The sequence below is a fragment of the Rhinopithecus roxellana genome, chromosome 4 (genome assembly GCF_007565055.1).
Source record: "Rhinopithecus roxellana isolate Shanxi Qingling chromosome 4, ASM756505v1, whole genome shotgun sequence".
Classification (NCBI taxonomy): Eukaryota; Metazoa; Chordata; class Mammalia; order Primates; family Cercopithecidae; genus Rhinopithecus; species Rhinopithecus roxellana.
The window spans coordinates 49,740,829-49,759,251 of NC_044552.1; the positions used below are offsets into that span (position 1 = coordinate 49,740,829).

At 34.6% G+C, this 18,423-nt stretch overlaps 1 protein-coding gene across 5 annotated transcripts in view; it reads right to left on the reverse strand.

Moving 5' to 3' along the window:
* Positions 1-4,207: 4,207 nt before the first annotated feature.
* Positions 4,208-18,423, reverse strand: part of TINAG (tubulointerstitial nephritis antigen) — an 84,922-nt gene continuing 70,706 nt past the window's right edge. For all 5 annotated transcript variants that reach the window (XM_010363845.2, XM_010363838.2, XM_010363830.2 and 2 more), the window contains 2 exons: positions 13,382-13,427; positions 4,208-4,567 (listed from right to left, as the gene is read on the reverse strand). In XM_010363845.2, the coding sequence (XP_010362147.1) occupies positions 4,433-4,567; positions 13,382-13,427 (181 nt within the window). In that variant the 3' untranslated portion in view covers positions 4,208-4,432. The remainder of the gene's footprint in view (positions 4,568-13,381; positions 13,428-18,423) is intronic.

An 18,423-nucleotide genomic window follows, 5' to 3' on the forward strand; every position in this document is an offset into this window, starting at 1 on the left:
CTTACTGGTGATGTCTTTGAGGAGAAATCTCACTCTATTGAATTTACCTATCAATTACTTTCTAAACATTTCTATCACATATAATATCAAAATAATCACAAAAGTATTCTTGGCTAGAAATGGAGAAGCCTTTTCCCTTCATTCAATCTTCCATTCTTGACAGTGTTGGGCTGGTACTTTCTTCCTTTCTCATTGATGTCTCTGGGAAAGAAATGTCTGTGTGTTCTTTAGAAGTTTCCTTTCTGATATGGTGACACCTGAGGTATTAATGCTCTTCTCTCTTGACACATTTCATAAAATGATCGTTTGTGAGATACTACTCTCTTTTCCTTCCCTTTTTTCCCTTTGAAATTAAATCAACTTCCACCCAAAGAAAAATAAATGTCCTGAGATGAGATTATCAGAATTGTTTTGATAGGCAATTGATGTAGGAGTTAAGAAGAAATTACTTAGGCACATAGTGAGGATATGGAAGTCCTCAGTAAGGTTTTCCTTTAAATGAAAAGCAGCCCCAAATCATTTTCCTTTCCAACAAAGAGCAGCCTATAAAATCGAGCTGCAGACATAGATGTTGTGCCAATCATGTTCAAAATGGCGGCTCCATCTTTCCCTCTTATCAGCCATGTGTACGCACCTGTAATCCCAGCTACTCAGGAGACTGAGGCAGGAGAATCACTTGAACCCAGGAGAGGCAGGTTGCAGTGAGCCAAGATTGCACCATTGCACTCCAGCCTGGGAGACAGAGCAAGACTCTGTCTGAAAAAAAAAAAAAAAAATTAGGATGGGGTGGCCAGCCTTCCCCACATGCTATGTAAACATTACACCTGATCAAACCAATTTGTGGGCCCTACGTAAATCAGACACCGCCTCCTCAAGCCTGACTGTAAAATCTAGTGAAAAACTCTGCCACCTGCTGACTTTTTCCCTTTCGGAAGCCACCGTCTCTCACCAGAGAGAGCGCTGTTCTCCTTTCTCTTTTTTCTGCCTGGTAAACCTCTGCTTTTAAACTTCTCATATGTGTGTCTATGTCCTAAGTTTTCTTGGTGCGAGACAACAAACCCCAGGTATTTACCCCAGACAACGTAGCCACTTCACAACGATAGTAAACTTCAGACAGATCTCTATGAACTATTGTGAAGAAAGTGGAAAAATACCTTTTCTTGCATAGATTGATATATTATCTATAAGTCAAGAGAGATTAACCAAACGAGATGTGTAATAGCAAGCATTATAGTACTTAAGACATACGCATTAACTAAGGGGCCAAGTCCATAAACTATTATTTATAAAGCAACTTTTGACATAATATTCTTTTTTGTAATCTTTAATTACAAATATCTACATGAGATGAGTCAAAAATTCATTTTCTACATTTACCCTTTACTTTATACCTCACCCTTATCCTATTCTCCCATGTATCTGGTAAAGGGTTGGGGTTGACCCTGACAGCTCAATTTTAGAACCTCTGATACCAGTTGTCTTTCAGCTGAGTCAGCCGGTGGGAAGTATTGATGAGCATTTGGATGGCATGAGAGAGGGGGAGGCCACAATGTTTCTCCAATTTCCTCTCAGCTTCAGCTGGCAAATTTGGCAGCGCCATGTCTTTTCATGGCTCCAGTTTCCGTCAGTCATGCTTACAGCTACTGGTGGGATAACACCAGCCCCTAGATTCCAGTTACAGACCTTTGAATTTGCTTTGTCCCTCAGTCTAGAGGTGATGGCAGCTTTCTACTGTTGCTCAGCTCTGGGTTGGCTCACCATTCCCCATTGCCCCCCAGATTTCCCACTGCCTAGGTAAGCAATTTCTTTCACTACATTCCTTCTGTTCAAAGCACTTACAGAGGTTTCCTTTTTAATGATTGAACCGCAACTAATAAACTTTATTCCATTTTATGTATTTTTAAGATAATTTTTGATTATTCATTTTAAAAAAACTGGGGAAGCTTATCTGTTATTTAGAATAAAATGAGATCATACAAACTTCATGAAGTAGAGGAGGCCATACACCCTTATCTTCAAGGTTTTTCATACTTCAGTTTGTGGGAGGAAACCATCTAGGCATCAGTTAAATTAATTCTGCAAATGTTTACTCAATCCCTAGGGTGGGGCAAGGAATATACTAATCATTAGTTTCTGAAAGTTGACTCGGAGCCCTTGAATAATAAGTAAAACTAAACAAGCTCTTTAAAGTTGTAAAAATGATAACACTATTCAAGGGAAGACACTGATTCAACAAACCTCAATAATAATATTTTCCCTATTTCATTGATACACTTCTGTCCCAACTAGTTTCTTTATCTTCTTTAGGTCTGTAATTGCTAGATGAACACACTGTGTGCTTTCCTATGGGTCTTACTAATGTGGTATTTTCTTTTTCTTTTTTCTTTCCCTTTGAATTTAATTTCCTCACCATTTGGTATCATTAGAAAGTCAGGACTTTTTGAAACAGCAGAACCTAAGCTCACAAACCACAAAGTGAAAAATTAATTCCAATATCTATCATCCATTTGCACAACAAAGGTAAAAGGGCATCAACGTAATCCCGTGTTTTTTATAGGCATGTTAGTCATCTGGCATTTTAGTGCATTAGAATTTATTACTTCAGCAGTCTTCAGCATTAAAAGCATTTTAAAAGTATTTTAACATCCACTGTAGACACTGTTGGTGCCCTGCCCATATTACCTCACCTGTACCATTTCAGTGGACATCAAACTACCAGAACCTGCCTTTCTTTGCTTGTGAGTTTTTTCTGACATTGGAACCTGTTATTCCCCCTCTTTTGCCAGACTAGAAAGAACAAGAAATCCATGGACCCCAGGAACAGTCCTCAACCAAAGAACACTTCTTTCTTCAGGTGTTATGGATCTGAAGAACATAGAAAGAGTCCTCAGTGGGATAAGAACTAGGTCAATATACCCTTGACTGTCCACCATGGCTAGCCCATATCATTCCTCACTGCTTTCTCAGTGTTCTCTTCATGGCCTAAACAAATTGTTCGCGCTCAAAACTTTGTCTTATGGGCTGCTTCTAGAGGACCCCAAACAGAGAAAAAAATAAATTATTTCTCAACTCTTTGGGGAAATGTCAGCCAACCCCAACAAGGTGACTCACCTTCATGCATATTTTCTAGGGGAGAACCAAGTGACTAAATGCTGCTTCTGATAAAGCTACAGTGATTAATGAAGAAGTCAACAATTGCAATAACACTTCACCTTTCTGTGCTCCGTTCCCTCACATTTTCATCATGTCTAGCTTCTCTAATCAGGGTATCTTTGGACACAATAACAGAATAAATATCCCAATGATCAAAATTAAGACTATAGTGACCAGAAATTCAGGCCATGGAGAGCTCACCCTTATAATTATAATCAATTGTGTTCACTTACTGATCAGCTTTGCTTCTGCATTTGTTAGTTTTCCATTTAAGATGTCAGTGAGTTATTAAAAGATTATCTCCTTTCTCAACCATTGCTATGATGCTATTTTTGTTTCTCTGACTATACAGAACTAAAAATTACATGCAAATGAGTGCCAATTTAGCTTACTTTTTAGGATTTCAAGCAGTAAACTGTGATAAAAGTATATTCATGATAAAAGTGTATACACATTCTTTCTGAATCATGGCATCATGTTGCTGTTTTGGGGTGGTAAATCTTTTGTTATCTTTCCAAATACTGTTTTGCAGCTGATTTTAATAGACTTTACATAAAATATACCAGCTTCCAAAAACAGGGCTGTGTGTATGTCAGAACTGTACTTCTATTGTTAGCCTCCAAGCTTTTCCATTACTTAACATCTCCACCTCACAGGCCATTGCACAGTACAGCAGAGAATAGTTATCTCCTGTGGAGAGTTGCTTTTCATTTTGTGAACAGATTACAAGGTAGGTTTAGGCAAATGAGAGGAAACAAAATGTTAAGTTATTGAGATAAACAACTTATAATCTATCTCCACTGCTTAAACAAAACATAAGCAAGGCTTGAACTAAGAAAGTGTTATTTGGATGAAAAGAAAGTTATAAAGATGGCAAATTGCTGAAATTCTAATTTGCTTTTTGTTGTCTAAGATCCTCATTGATCAAAGAGAGAAACCGCACCATTTCTACAAATGAGTGCTAAAAACTGTTAAGACATATGCCATCACACTGTTTGTGAACAATTAAAGGCAAAAGGGACGCCATCATGACAGAAAAATGAGGCAACCTGGCAACTTTAAAGGCACTTAGTCACTCTGCTGTCCTTTATTGGTGTTTTTTATGCTCAGTAATATGAAGGAAGCAGAAGCATAGACCGGGGGGGAAATAAGAAAATAGATAGATTATGTTAACACGGTGAAGAGACAAAGATTCCACTGTCACCAAGAATGTCATATTGTTAAACTTCAATTTAGGGGGTTACTTAAAGGCATGGCCTTATGGAAATTTAATGATACGTTATGGTTCATCGGAACTTGTCAGTTGGCCCCAAGCTGCGATAATCAACTTTTCAATGTCAGACTCATTTACTCCTCGAAGAATTCTGAAATAGCCATTCTCTCCCCATGACTTTCCCCAGGAATTGGCAGCAATCTGCAGAAAAACAAACAAAAATGTTGAGAAACATATTTAGGTATTTAAAAAAAAAAAAGCCATAAGAAACTCATTTGTCACTTTAAATGTCTTTGATTTATCATAGACTATAATTATCAAGAACCTACCTATTTTTAAATAATGGTTATATTATGTATCAGTTACACTAATATGCAGGCATGTTGGCAATAGCCAGAATTGATATGACTCTTCTGAGCTTCCCAGAATACTAAGGTAACATATGCATGAGCTTTTGAAATGCCACATCAGAAGATGTCATGCAAGCTGCAGTTATGGAGTGTCTACTATGTGAACAACAGCCTGTGCTAGGTGCTGGAAGACCAAAGATAAATAACACATTAACTTATGTTCAGGAAGTTTCTAATCTAATGAAGAACGACCAACATAAGGCAAGTGCTAAGGTGGAAATAGGTACAGGGTATTTTTGAGGTCAGAGAAAGGGCATCTCATTTACTTGGATGGTTCAGGGAAGACACTGTTGAAGCAGTGTCACATGGGATGCATATTAAAGCCTGAAAATAAATTCACCAGATATAAAAGGAGGAAGGGAGATCCAAGTAAAGGGAAACAGTAAAAGCATAAACACCAAAGCATGAAATAGCATGAAGTAGTGAAATGAAGCAATAAAATTGTTATAATTAGATCATGAGACAGAAGCAGAATGGTAGGTTATGAGGCTGGAAGGGGAGGAAAGAACATCCATAATGAGACAATAATGGGAAAGACGATGACAAGTCATTGAGTTGATTCCAGCAGGAAAGAGAGGTGGGCAAATTCATGCTGTGATTACATTATCCTATATGATATGAAGTGGATAGATTTAAGAGGGTAGAGACAAGAGGCAGAGTGACTAGCTAGTAGACTCCTGTAATAATTCAACTGGATTAGAGAAAATAAAATACTTGAGAAATCTTCAGAAAGTAAAATCAACAGGAATTAGATTTGTTTTTAAATTCCTCTTTCTAAAATGCAAAATGGTTGGATGGTTGGAGTAAGTCCAAAATGACTCCTGGTTTAAAAGCTTGAATGAGTAAGTGTGTGATGGATCTAAAATATCAATGGAGTACATGGAAAATATCATAAAGACCAAAGGACACACAGAAGGGAGTTAGTTCCACAACCAAATGCAGCAGAAAAGCCCAGTAAATTAGCAGCTTCATCTCAACAGCTCTCACATTCACCTCCCATTCACCTTACACTGTGACTAAGGAAATATTCTCAAGGCATAAGGTGTCGAATTGAGCTTTCACTGTTTTCTACAATGTAAGAGAGGGGCAGATTGACTCAGCATCAGAAATTGTCATGACGTCAAACTTAAGAAATAGTCAATTTTTAATCAGCATTTCTTTTTAAGATTTGGCTCTTTGCCTCCTTAATCAACCCTGACAGTTTAAAGGAGCACTCTCAAAACTATGTCTAAAATTATAAATTCAATTTATTAATTCAAAGATGAAATGGACTTTGAATAGCTGAGACAGAAACAGCACCAATGTGCATGAGAGTTCTAGCACTAGTGAAATACACTAAATGCCAATTTTCATATTTTTAGTCAGTTCATATATCTATATCTATATATCAAATAAAATTAGTCACAACCTAACAAATGGCTAGGAATAGTAATATTTGCAAATTCTTGCAAATATGATATATATCACTGTGCCCATTCTCACTGGAATGTCTGAAGATTATTACTATCCGAAATTTCATAATTACATTCTTGGTAAATATGGGAAAGGTATATAAAGATTGTATAAGCAAATATGAATTTATGTGCTAATGAGAGCCAACCATAGGTTTGCATCTTCCTACTCTCATTTCTTCTATTTCAGCATTTATTTTGTTTGTTTCTTCCAAATGCCTACATTTGTTTGTATTTCATTATAAAGGAAATGATGGCAATGCAGGGGAGAAAATTTCTAAAGATTTAACTTTTTATCTTTTGTATTGAGATACATGATTACAGTCACATGTGTAAAGTGTATTAATCTTAAGTATACAATTTAGTAAATTTATACATGTGTTGATGAAGTTTATATTCATGTAATCTCCTCTTAGATTAAGATATTAACCATTTATAGCACCCCAGAAGGTCCACCATGTTGCCTTCCTGTCAACATCCATCCACCCTCCCCTCCCCATCAGGTTTTCCTATAATTGATCTTTACAACAATGGAATAATGCAAAATATATTGAGGTTGACTTTTTTTTTTAGCTCAAAATAATGTTTCTGGGATTCATCTATGTTTGGCATATGTAAGAAATTAATTCATCTTATTACTGTTTACTTTCATTGTGTGACTATACCACAGTTTATTCACTCTCCTGGTGATAAACATGATGAACATAAGTAGCTGCTCCATTTACACATGTATCAGTAGTGTAAGATTCTATTTATTCCAAATCCTCATCTATGCTGGATATTATCAATCCTTTTAATTTTAGCTCACTTAGTGTACATGAAGTGATATTTCATTGTGGTCTTAATTTGCATTTCCTTGATAATTAGTAACATTGACCACCTTTTAACATGGCTGTTCAGGCCATTTGGATATCCCCTTTATCTAAAGTTTCTGTTTAAGAGTTTTGTTTTATTGAGTTACCTTGGTCTTCCTATGCATTTGTAAGAATGTCTATGTATTGTATATGTGAGGACTTGTCAGATATCTTTCCAGATACATAGATAGTTATAGATACATTTTTCTTTTTCTTATAATACTGTCTTTTAAATAGTTGTTCTTATTTTAATGTAGTCTGATAATTCATTCTTAAAAAGTTGACTTTGTGCCCGATTTAAGAAAGAGTTTTCTAATAGATATCACTGTCTTTTAAATAGTTGTTCTTATTTTAATATAGTCTGATAATTTATTCTTAAAAAGTTGATTTTGTGCCCTATCTAAGAAATCGTTTTCTAATAGATATCACAAAGCATATTTGTCTATGTTTTCTTTGAGAAACTTTCTTGTTTTGCAATGACATTTAGGTCTCTGCTCCATCTCAAATTGTTTTTGTCTGTATTTAGTAACAAAGGGATCTAGGTTTTGTTTTTTTTTTCATATGTATATAAAGTTTCTGTGACCTATGCATTGCCAAACCATGGCTCGTGAACCAAATATGGCTCACAGAGCCCCTTAAAAGTGGATTTAGAAGTCAGAAATTTTGTTTTCCCTAATGGTCTTGAAGATGTAAGGTACTCTGTTGAGAGAGGATCTGTAAAACTCTGTGTGAGGGAGCCACATGGATGGAACTTCAGGCATCCTCTAAGATCTGAGAATATCCTCAGTCAGCAAGAAAACGGGGACTTGGACCTACAACCAAAAACACAAATCTACCAACAACCACGTGACCCTAGAAGAGGGTCGTAAGCTCCAGAAAGGAACACAACTCAGACAACACTTTGATGGCATCCTTGTGAGATCATGAGCAGAGGATCCAGCTGGGTTCGCTAGATTTCTGACCCACAGAAACGCTGCGATAATAAATGTATGTTGTTTCAATCTGCTAAATCTGTGATAGTTTGTTACACATTAATAGAACAGTTAAGTGCTGAATTTTATTAATGCATTTTCTGCACCAATTAAGATATTCAAGCTGGGTTCGGTGGCTCACGTCTGTAATCCCAGCACTTTGGGAGGCAGAGGTGGGTGGATCACCGGAAGTCAGGAGTTTAAGACCACCCTGGACAACATGGTGAAACCAGTCCTTAACAAAAAATACAAAAATTAGCCAGGTGTGGTGTTTTTTTCTCCTTAACTCTCATAATTTGATGAACTATATTGGTTGATTTTAGTACTTGAAACCAACTTTGCATTCCTAATCTAAGTTTCACTTATGGAGTGTTATCCCTTTTATATATTTCTTAATTGTAATATTTTGTTTGGAATTTTATGCTCATGAGAGATATTAGCCTACAATTTTTCTTTTTTGTCTCATCTTAAACAAGTTTTGGTATTGGTGTTACTGCTTCATAAAATAAGTTTGGAAGTAACTGTTCCTTATTTCCTATTCCCTGAAAGGATTTGTTTTAAAATTCGTTTCATTTATTCCTTAAATATTTGGAAAAATTCACCAGTGAAGCCTTTCGAGCCTGAGTTCCTCTGTGAGAATAATTTAAATAGGCTCAATTATTTTTCAAATTGTTCCACAACTGTTTAGGATACTTTCATACTGTGTGGGTTTTTGATAAGTTTTGTTTTCCGATAAATTTATCAATTTCATCTATATTTTCAATTGTATTCGTATAACTTTTTAATAATATCCTCTTATTACCTACTTAATATCTATTGAATCTGCAGCAACGTTCTCTTTTTTCATTTCTATGGTAATTTGTCTCTCCTCATTTCTTTTTCAGTCTTCCTAGACATTTAATCTTTCTCTGCAAAGAATCAACTCTTTGTTTTGTTGATTTTCATATATTATAATACGTCTGTTTTCTTTTACTTTTTTTGTGCTCTTCTGTTTATTATTTCTTTCATTTTATCATTGGTTTAAATTTTTCAGCTTATTGAATTATTCTTTTCAACCTTTTAAAAATACGTGCATCAATTTCAAACTTTATTCTTTTTCAATGCATGCATTTTCTATTACATTCAGTACTGCTTTAGCTAAATAACAAAAGTTTCATCGTGGTATATTCTGTACAATTTCAATTTTTAAAATTTATTGAAAGTGCGCTATGGACCAGTATGTGGTCAATATTGGCAAATAATTTCATATGTACTTAAAGAGAATGTATATTCATCAATATTTATATGTAATAATCTATGAATTTCAATGACATAAAGATGGCTAATAGTTTTTTTCAATCTTTCATACCTTTACTTATTTTTAGCTGCTATTTCTATGAGATACTGAGACGTGTCTAAATATTTGCCTACTTTTTTTTCTGTAACTTTTGGTGTATGTTTTTTTGGAACTGTGTTATTTGAGCTTTTGTTTGTCTAAAAATGTCTTAATTTTGTATTTATTTTGAAGAAAAATGTCACCATGTATAAAATTCCATGTTGGCACGTTATCTTCATCATCATTATCAATATTATTATTTTATCCAGCACTTTAACAATGTCATTTTGTAGTCTTCTACTTTCCTTTTATATTGTTGTTGTTGAAATGCCAGCTGTCAGTCAGTGCTGCTTTTTTTGAGAGTAATGTCATTTTAAATAGTGACTGTTTTTAAATTTATGGTTTTTTATCTTCAACTGTTTGATCATGAAATGTTGGAGTGTGATTTTCTTGCCATGTTTGCATTCATGAATTCAGGAACTCATTTTTTATTATAATTTAAGTTCTGGGATACATGTGCAGAATGTGCAAGTCTGTTACGTAGGTATACACGTGCCATGGTGGTTGGCTGCGCCCATCAACCAGTCATCTACATTAGGTATTTTTCCTAATGCTATGCCTCCCCTAGTCCCCCACCCCCGAACAGGCCTCAGTGTGTGATGTTCCCCTCCCTGTGTCCATCTGTTCTCACTGTTCAACTCTCACTTATGAGTGAGAACATGCAGTGTTTGTTTTTCTGTTCCTGTGTTAGTTTGCTGAGAATGACGGTTTCCAGCTTCATTCATGTCCCTGTCAAGTATATAAACTCATCTTTTTTTATGGCTGCATAGTATTCTATAGTGCATATGTACCACATTTTCTTTATCCAGTCTATCATTGATGAGCATATGGATTGGTTCCAAGTCTTTGCTACTGTGGACAGTGCTGCAATAAACATGTGTGTGCATGTGTCGTTATAGTGAAATGATTTATAATCCTTTGGGTGTATACCCAGTAATGAGATTGCTGGGTCAAATGTTATTTCTGGTTCTAGATTCTTGAGGAATTGCCACACTCTTTCACAATGGTTGAACTAATTATAGATTGAAATTCTCCATCTAGATTTTTCTTATTTTTTTAAAATAATGGTTATTTTAAAGCCTGCATCTAAAGTATCATCTATTGCTTCTATTGATAATATTTTTCGCTTGGTTGCTGGTCACATCTTTGTGCTTCACTTTTCTCATTTAACTCAAACAAATCATAGCATGCCTATTACAAACCCAGTCCTCACTTTATGCCCAAACCTACCAAATACTCCTAGGCCAAAAAATTTTCTCCAGATTTAGCACTCTCATTTTTTTAAAAACAAAATTTTGGAAAAATCCTGATATTTTCTACTTATGTAGTAGAATCTGTGGCTTGCTCCTATCTATTACATTTTACTTAGTAGTGAGAGACATCCAATATTTTTATTATAAAAATAGGTTTATGTCATAGGACTATTTGTAAATACTTTGAAACATCCATATATAATTGTGAAGAAATAAAACTTTCCTAGATTTCTCAGTGCTCTTGAATAAAGTTTCTGCTTCCCTGACCCACAAAACATTGAATATAATATAAAGATAGGGAATGTGTTCTTTCACTTCTCCTAAAAATATTCTACTCTTCTCATACCTTGAGAATTAGATATGTAGCCGTTCATTTAGCTTAATGATCTGATCTGAAGGGATAACAAAACTTCTTTTATCTCTTCTAGAGGTTCAAAGAGAGCAGAGACAAGGTCCTAAAGTAAGCTGTAAGGTGTCAGAAGTATGGGGACATTATCTCCTTCGGTATTTACATCTCAAAAGAGATGCAGCCCGTCATCTGGAGACTTTATCTGCTGTTTATCCGGCCCTTGGAAAGATATGTTTATGTTCCTAAAGTTTATGATGAGAACATAGAATCCTCTTCAAATCATCATAATGGAATGAAAGATTTTTCCTTCCTGTTGGGAAAGGAGGAATCTGCTTGTCTCTCTCCTGTAAACAAATGGAGAAAATCTATTGTTCCTTGTCTCTCATTTATGAGATGTAAACTGCTACCTGTGTAGACAAATTTTATTGACTCTTATCACATCACTGTAGGACTAAGGTGTGGGGGATGCATGCTGCTATATTACTCTGGTAGTCGATCTACTTATGAGTATCTGTTAAGAATTCTTTACTTCTGACCCAGGTGTTATATCTCTAGCTACGTCTATATCTATATCTATATCATCTATATCTGTGGGATAATATCTCAGACCTTTCACAATTCTTTACAAAATGGTACAACAGTACTTAAAGATTTCATATTTTAATTAAACCACTAGTATGTTTTATAAAAAATAAAATTATTTTAATTACTTGATTAGTTTTTCCTGAATGCATAAAGTTATTCATTTGCTCATTCAATGAGTATTGTTTATATTCTCACTATGTGCCAATCACAATACTTTACCCTTGACATATATTGGTAAATAAGTCAAATATGATCCTGACTCATGAGGAGAACACAGTTTAGTAGAGAAAAAAGCCTCAACTAACGTGCAAAATATTATAAATTTTAGTCTGATTCTTGTATTTCTACTGCTCACATTCAACAATTTATCAAACAAATCACAACAAAAAGAAATATTACCCCTAGCCCCACGAAATCAAATTTTCTTTGAAGATGTTTGATAAGTAGTAAATTCAGAATTGACAGTAAGTACAACAATGTACTTAAAAGAGATAGCGTACATGTATGGGTTAAATATATGAAAATGAGTGAGTACATAATCATACTCAGTGAGTGTGTGTGTGTGTACACATGTACACTACCTAGAGGTATGGCTCTAGGGTGGGAATGATCAGGTTGAGGATGAAAGGATCACAAAACGTTTTCCTCATTCGTTCATATTCACTCAGCAAATGACCATCAAGTGCTATATGCTAAGAACTGTTGTGAGTTAAATACATTAATCAAAGAACTTGGTTTTGTCTCTAAATATTACATTGTTATAAGATTAAATAACTGTTCAAATTTATTTAATAAAAATCCTATGCAGCAACTTAATAATAGGTATTCAAATAACATATCCTAGTATATAACTTATTTATTTTAGCTATTGGACATTAATGTTGATTGTTGGCTACTAATTATTTTATTTTAATGATAAAAAATAATTTTTAAAAGCTCAGTTTAACTATAAAGAAGAACCCTTCTACTTAAAAGCATAATACCTCCATATATCAACAACACAAATATAAGGTATGAACACATAATTGAGTGATTGAATTCTGTGATTGCCTTATGAAAAAATATACCAAGAGTCATTCTGCTGAGTACAAGTTCTAGCACCTAGTGTTTTGCAAGCCAAAATATGCCCTCTAGTGCGTACATTTAAATTTAAATGCCATGGTAAGTATTACCATCTAGACTTTATTCTCTCTGCATAAAAAGGTATATAATATTAGGACTTTGGACAATTGACCAGCTTGTTGTAATAAACCGAATATTTGATATAATATGTTCCAATCTTCTTCAAATAGTTTCTTGCCTGAAACTTTCTGTTATTTTGAGACTAGATATTGGTTCTTTCTTAGTAAAGACACATGTGTATGTTATAATTGGCAAAAAGAAAAAAAAGCCTTAACCTATAGGATGTATATACTAACATAACAAAAGCATCAAGTTCATTGCCATATAAATATATATGAGGGAAGTTTAATCAATACTTTAAGTTTAATATAGAAGATAATAGAACAAAAAGTTACCCTGTTGATTCTCAACTTGGGGGAAAATAAACACTGATTTTTCTTTTATAATTTGAAATACTAGGAGTTGAGGAAAACTATACATACAATATAAATGTTTATAATGAGTTTTGTGCTGGTGAAAACAGTGATGTTATCAACAATATTACACAACTGAGGATGTGACTAAATAATACAAAGCAGGCAGAGGAACAGAAGATTCAAACATATTCACTTCAGAGCAGGAATTCAACTGGAAAGAGATACATACCCAAAATTTTTCTTTCCGCCCTTGTGCTCCTCTCAGTGTGCCCCATCTACAATTAATAACAATAATAAAGATTGGTATGGTTAAAATGTTTGGTTTGCTTCTTGAGAGAATGCAGATTATTGTCATTCCTACATATTTTGTGTTTTCTCTCTGTCCCATCCTGTTTCACAATGGAAATATCACTATTGCCCTACAGAAATGTGCTTGTATAGTTTTCTTCTTTACCATAACATTATTTATGTGCACAGAACAGACTCATCTATATATAAATAGCTTGAAATCAAACTCATTGATCACAGGAGAGAAAGACTAAGGCAACTGGGGTACAAAATTTTTAAAAGAACTTAAAAAATACTTATCCTCAATGATAGACTGGATAAAGAAAATGTGGCACATATACACCATAGAATACTATGCAGCCATAAAAAAGATAAGTGCATGTCCTTTGCAGGGACATGGATGAAGCTGGAAATCATTCTCAGCAAACTAACACAGGAACAGAAAACCAAACACTACATGTTCTCACTCACAAGTGAGAATTGAGCAGTGAGAACACATGGACACAGGGAAGGGACCATCACACATCAGGGTCTGTTCGGGGTTGGGGGCTAGGGGAGGGATATCATTAGAAGAAATACCTAATGTAGATAACTGGTTGATGGGTGCAGCAAACCACCGTGGCACGTGTATACCTATGTAACAAACCTGCACGTTCCACACATGTACCCCAGTACTTAAAGTATAATAATAAAAAAAGAAAAATTAAGATTAAATTTAAAAAAAAAAAAAAGAAGGTACAACCATATTACAGGAGAAATTAAAAGTCATAAATTGATAAAAATATTTGTCCTCTTTATGTCTAGTCCCTTGAAACTCTACCAGACAAATCTACCACTCTACCTTAAATGGCATAAACTTAACATTTCTAGGACTACTGTTATAAACCATAATGGAAACACAGACAATTTTGTAGAAGACGAAATTTATGTAAAAATATTTATATATACATATTATTTTATAAAGTGGCTTTGTGCCTAACGTAGAATTTTTGTAAACACATGTGTGTATGAATACAGAAGCTTATATTCCCAGACTGGTCCATTCCGAATATAGCACTTAACAGCTCATAAAAGACCTAAACCTTCATGATTTCATTTTTCCTCATGATTAAATCCAGCGAAGTAGGTATTATTAACCTGTTTTATTTACCGAGATAATGGAGACTTGTCCAATATCATACACTGGGAAGTGTTGAGCCAAGACTCCAAGTCTCACATTCTTCTTAATACATTATATTGATTTTCTTTTACAGACATATAGGCCCCATTTGCAGTGTGTACTTACTTTCATGTAATTTGGTGAATTATGAGTGCATAATTAATTCTGCCTACATATTACCCCATTAACCTAAACTTAATATTCAAACTTCCAACAGCTGGGTTCCTTTAAGCGAAACTATGGTCTGCCATTACAAAACAAACATACCTAGGAGAGATACAAATTTTCAACATGGTCAGTTTGCAGAAGGCTATTTTTAATAGGGTACAGAATAGAATGATGGCATCACAGCATGGAGGTATTGCCTAAAGATGACAAGTTTATGGTAGGGCTCTTGTGACACACACACACACACACACAAATCATATAATCATATAATGTATTTGGATCCTTTGGCATGAAGGTGAGGGAAGAAAAAGTGATTTGGGGTGTGCAAAAACACTAAAGAATAATTTTGCTTTCTCCTGTTCCCGATAGAGACTAGGAGTGGTATTTGCACTGACTGCCATCTCATTTTATTCTCTGCTGCATACAAGGGTACAGTGCTCCAAATGTTCTGGGTGGTTAACTATGTAAGTTGAAACTGGTTCAATTTCCAAAGACATTTTCCAGTTTTATAATTGCATTTATGTTCTTGTAACTTTTCTTTAAACAGCCATCATCACTGAAAAAACTTTACCAATCCTAAGTGCCCCAAAATATTCAAAGTCCATTACCTTCTTCAAGTAGTAGATCACATCTGATATCTTCAAGCATTCATTTTCTACCCATTTATAAAAGCTGTCATAACAATTTCAGAAAGACTTTACCACTCAATCAAACTTCCTTGCGGGTGGTCTGGTTATCATTTATGTTAGCTATTCATGCAAAATATAAAATCCAAGACTAAATCAGAAGAATCTAAGGGATCATTTAACTCTAAGATTAGAGGCACAGGAGGGACCCAATATCTGAGAAGGTAGAGACAGTCCTGCTTAAGCCACTGTGGAGCCTCCTACAAAAGAACTCCCAATCAAGAAGGAAGGGTTCAGGCATGACAAGCTGGACTCAGTAACGAAGCTTGAACAAAACAGACAAGTAGCAGTTGAGTATAATTTGTTCTCTCTCCCTTGGGTCTGTCCAAGCTCAACTACTACACTGGACTCAGCTGAGGCTGGAGATGGGAAAGGGGCAAGTCAGGCTTGTCATTAAAACCTCAAAGAGCTATTTTAGAAAAAGTTTATATATTCTATAAAACACTTTAAGAGTACTTAAAAAGAGGATAAAGCAAAGTGATAAAGGTTTCCTTCCTACTTTATAAGATCTTTCAGACTTCTTGAGCTCAGTGCATTGAGGATGGTGCATGGGAAGAAGAAGAAATAGAAAAGTCATACAAAGTAAAAGAGGAACTTCAGAATGTAGTGTATACTTTTTATTATTTTAGTATTACTGAATAAATGAAAAGTGAAATAAAATCCCTTAATATGGAAACTTTCAAGAAGTACGAACTATTACTTTTACTTTTGTTCAACTGCCATTATTTTTCATTATGTTTCTACATATTTTGTTACAATTTTCCAAACAATAATTTCAATGATGTAAAAGACAACAACAATCCTTGCAAGTCTTTCAGCTCTTTAGAGGTTTTCTAAGTTTCTTTTCAAGAAACGTGTTTATTATATATAATTTTAAGATACTCATTTAAAACACCAGTCATTCTAAACCCAGAGAGAATAGCAGCGTTCAGATTGTTATATGCTTTCTCAAAATGGGCAGCCAAACCAATTATCCAAGTCATTGACTAGAGGTGACAGAGGAAAAGGAAAGTAAGGTAACTGAGTCTAATAGTTTCAGAGACTAAAGTGCTGGTATAAAAAAATTAACAAAAGGTGTTAAACTTTATGAAAAATTCAAATGAAAAGAAAATATCACACATGGAAAATACCACCACAGAAGCTATTGTGCAGTTAGTTCACCTATGTTACAGCCTCTGTGTCAAATGATGAGCAAAGTCCATTCATCACAGGATTTAACATTTGCACTGCAACCTTCAGCTATCTCTTCTCTCCTCTATCTTTTCTAGACAGTTTGTAAGATGGCAATCACATATTTCATAGAGTTGCAATAATGGGATCTTGCATAAAAAAAAAAAAAAAAGATTTGTGGGTTCTTCCCCAATGACCTTATAGCAAATTCCTGTGCTTAAAACCTTTATTTAAACTAAAATAAAGATTAACTAGTGCAAAACAAGAAGGCTACTCATTTTATTCACTTACAGGAAAGAGTTCCCGTCTTCTTGAGGGCAATTTTTTCCTAATATATGTATGTTCCTAAATTGTAGTACTATTCCTTTGCTTGCTATTATACCAACAGGTTGAAAATTCTAGAAATATGTATATATTTTCACAAATGTTCTCTTATAAGTCAGTGGCTGTCTCTGAGGATATGAGGATCTTCATTATATTCATATTTGCTCTAAATATAACTGTGTACTCTATTTCCTTTTACATTTACCTCTTCATTTGAAGATTATTTACAAACATTTGTTTAGACAGACCAGAATCTTACTTTACTGAGGTTATTTATTTATTTATTTATTTTTGAGACACAGTCTCACTCTGTTGCCCAGGCTGGAGTGCAGTGGCATGGTATCGGCTCACGGCAACCTTTGCCTCCCAGGTTCAAGTGATTCTCCTACCTCAGCTTCCCGAATAGCTGGGATTACAGGCAATTGCTACTGCACCCAGCTAATTTTGGTATTTTTAGTAGAATACTAAAAATTTTATTTTTTATTTTATTTTTATATTTATATTATTTTTAATTTTTATTAATTTTATTTTTATTTTAGAGACGGAGTTTCACCATGTTGGCCAGGCTGGTCTTGAACTCCTGACCTCAAGTGATCCTCCGGCCTTGGCCTCCCAAAGTGCTGGGATTACAGGTGTGAGCCACTGCGCCCGGCCTACCGAGGTTATTTCTATACCTTTGTGAGTATAGTGGGTTCACAAGTTTGAGAGATCTTAATACTGGCTATTTCTTTTTTGTTGTTTGTTTTTGTTTTTGTTTTTGTTTTTCCTCAAGGAAATCCACTTAATACGGTTCTTTGGAATTGTTTCTACTTCATTAAATTGTTTCAATTATTTGTTAAGACCCATTAATACCATTTTCCCTCAAAATTTAGTAATATCTGGGAATACGCTGGTTTTGAAAAAAATCTGGGCAGCTCTTAGCCCATCTACCACGTTCCCTAAGGATGCATGAGTGCTGCCTGAGCCTTTCTGTCTCCCTGAATTGAGACTGGGTTTCCATCTCTCACTCAATGCACATAATTATTTAAGCTCTTCCTTCAGGACAGATTTTATATGCCTACTTTTCATGAGTTCCAGAAACACTACTTTTTTATATGTAATACGAAAAGTCTTTATGGAAAGACCATAAAGTTCCTGCGGAGTAAGGTATTAAAACCCATAAAACAGTGATTTAAGATCTTATACTTCTACGGTTATTAATATTTCCACGCATGTTCCTTTTAAAAGGGATATTGTTCTTTTTAGATAAGTGTGCTAAACACTAAACTTCTCTAAACCCTATTTTAAGTTATGCCTAGATAGTAAAATTATTGGAACAGAATAATTTGCATATGACTTTAAATGATTTTTTTTCTTTTCCTTGGTTTTGGAAGATTTTGCCAATGAGGCCCATACACCCAGTGAAGTCAGATTAGATGTCATAAATAAGAGAGGGTTGAAAATATAACTTTATTAAAGCAATATTTATATTCCCAT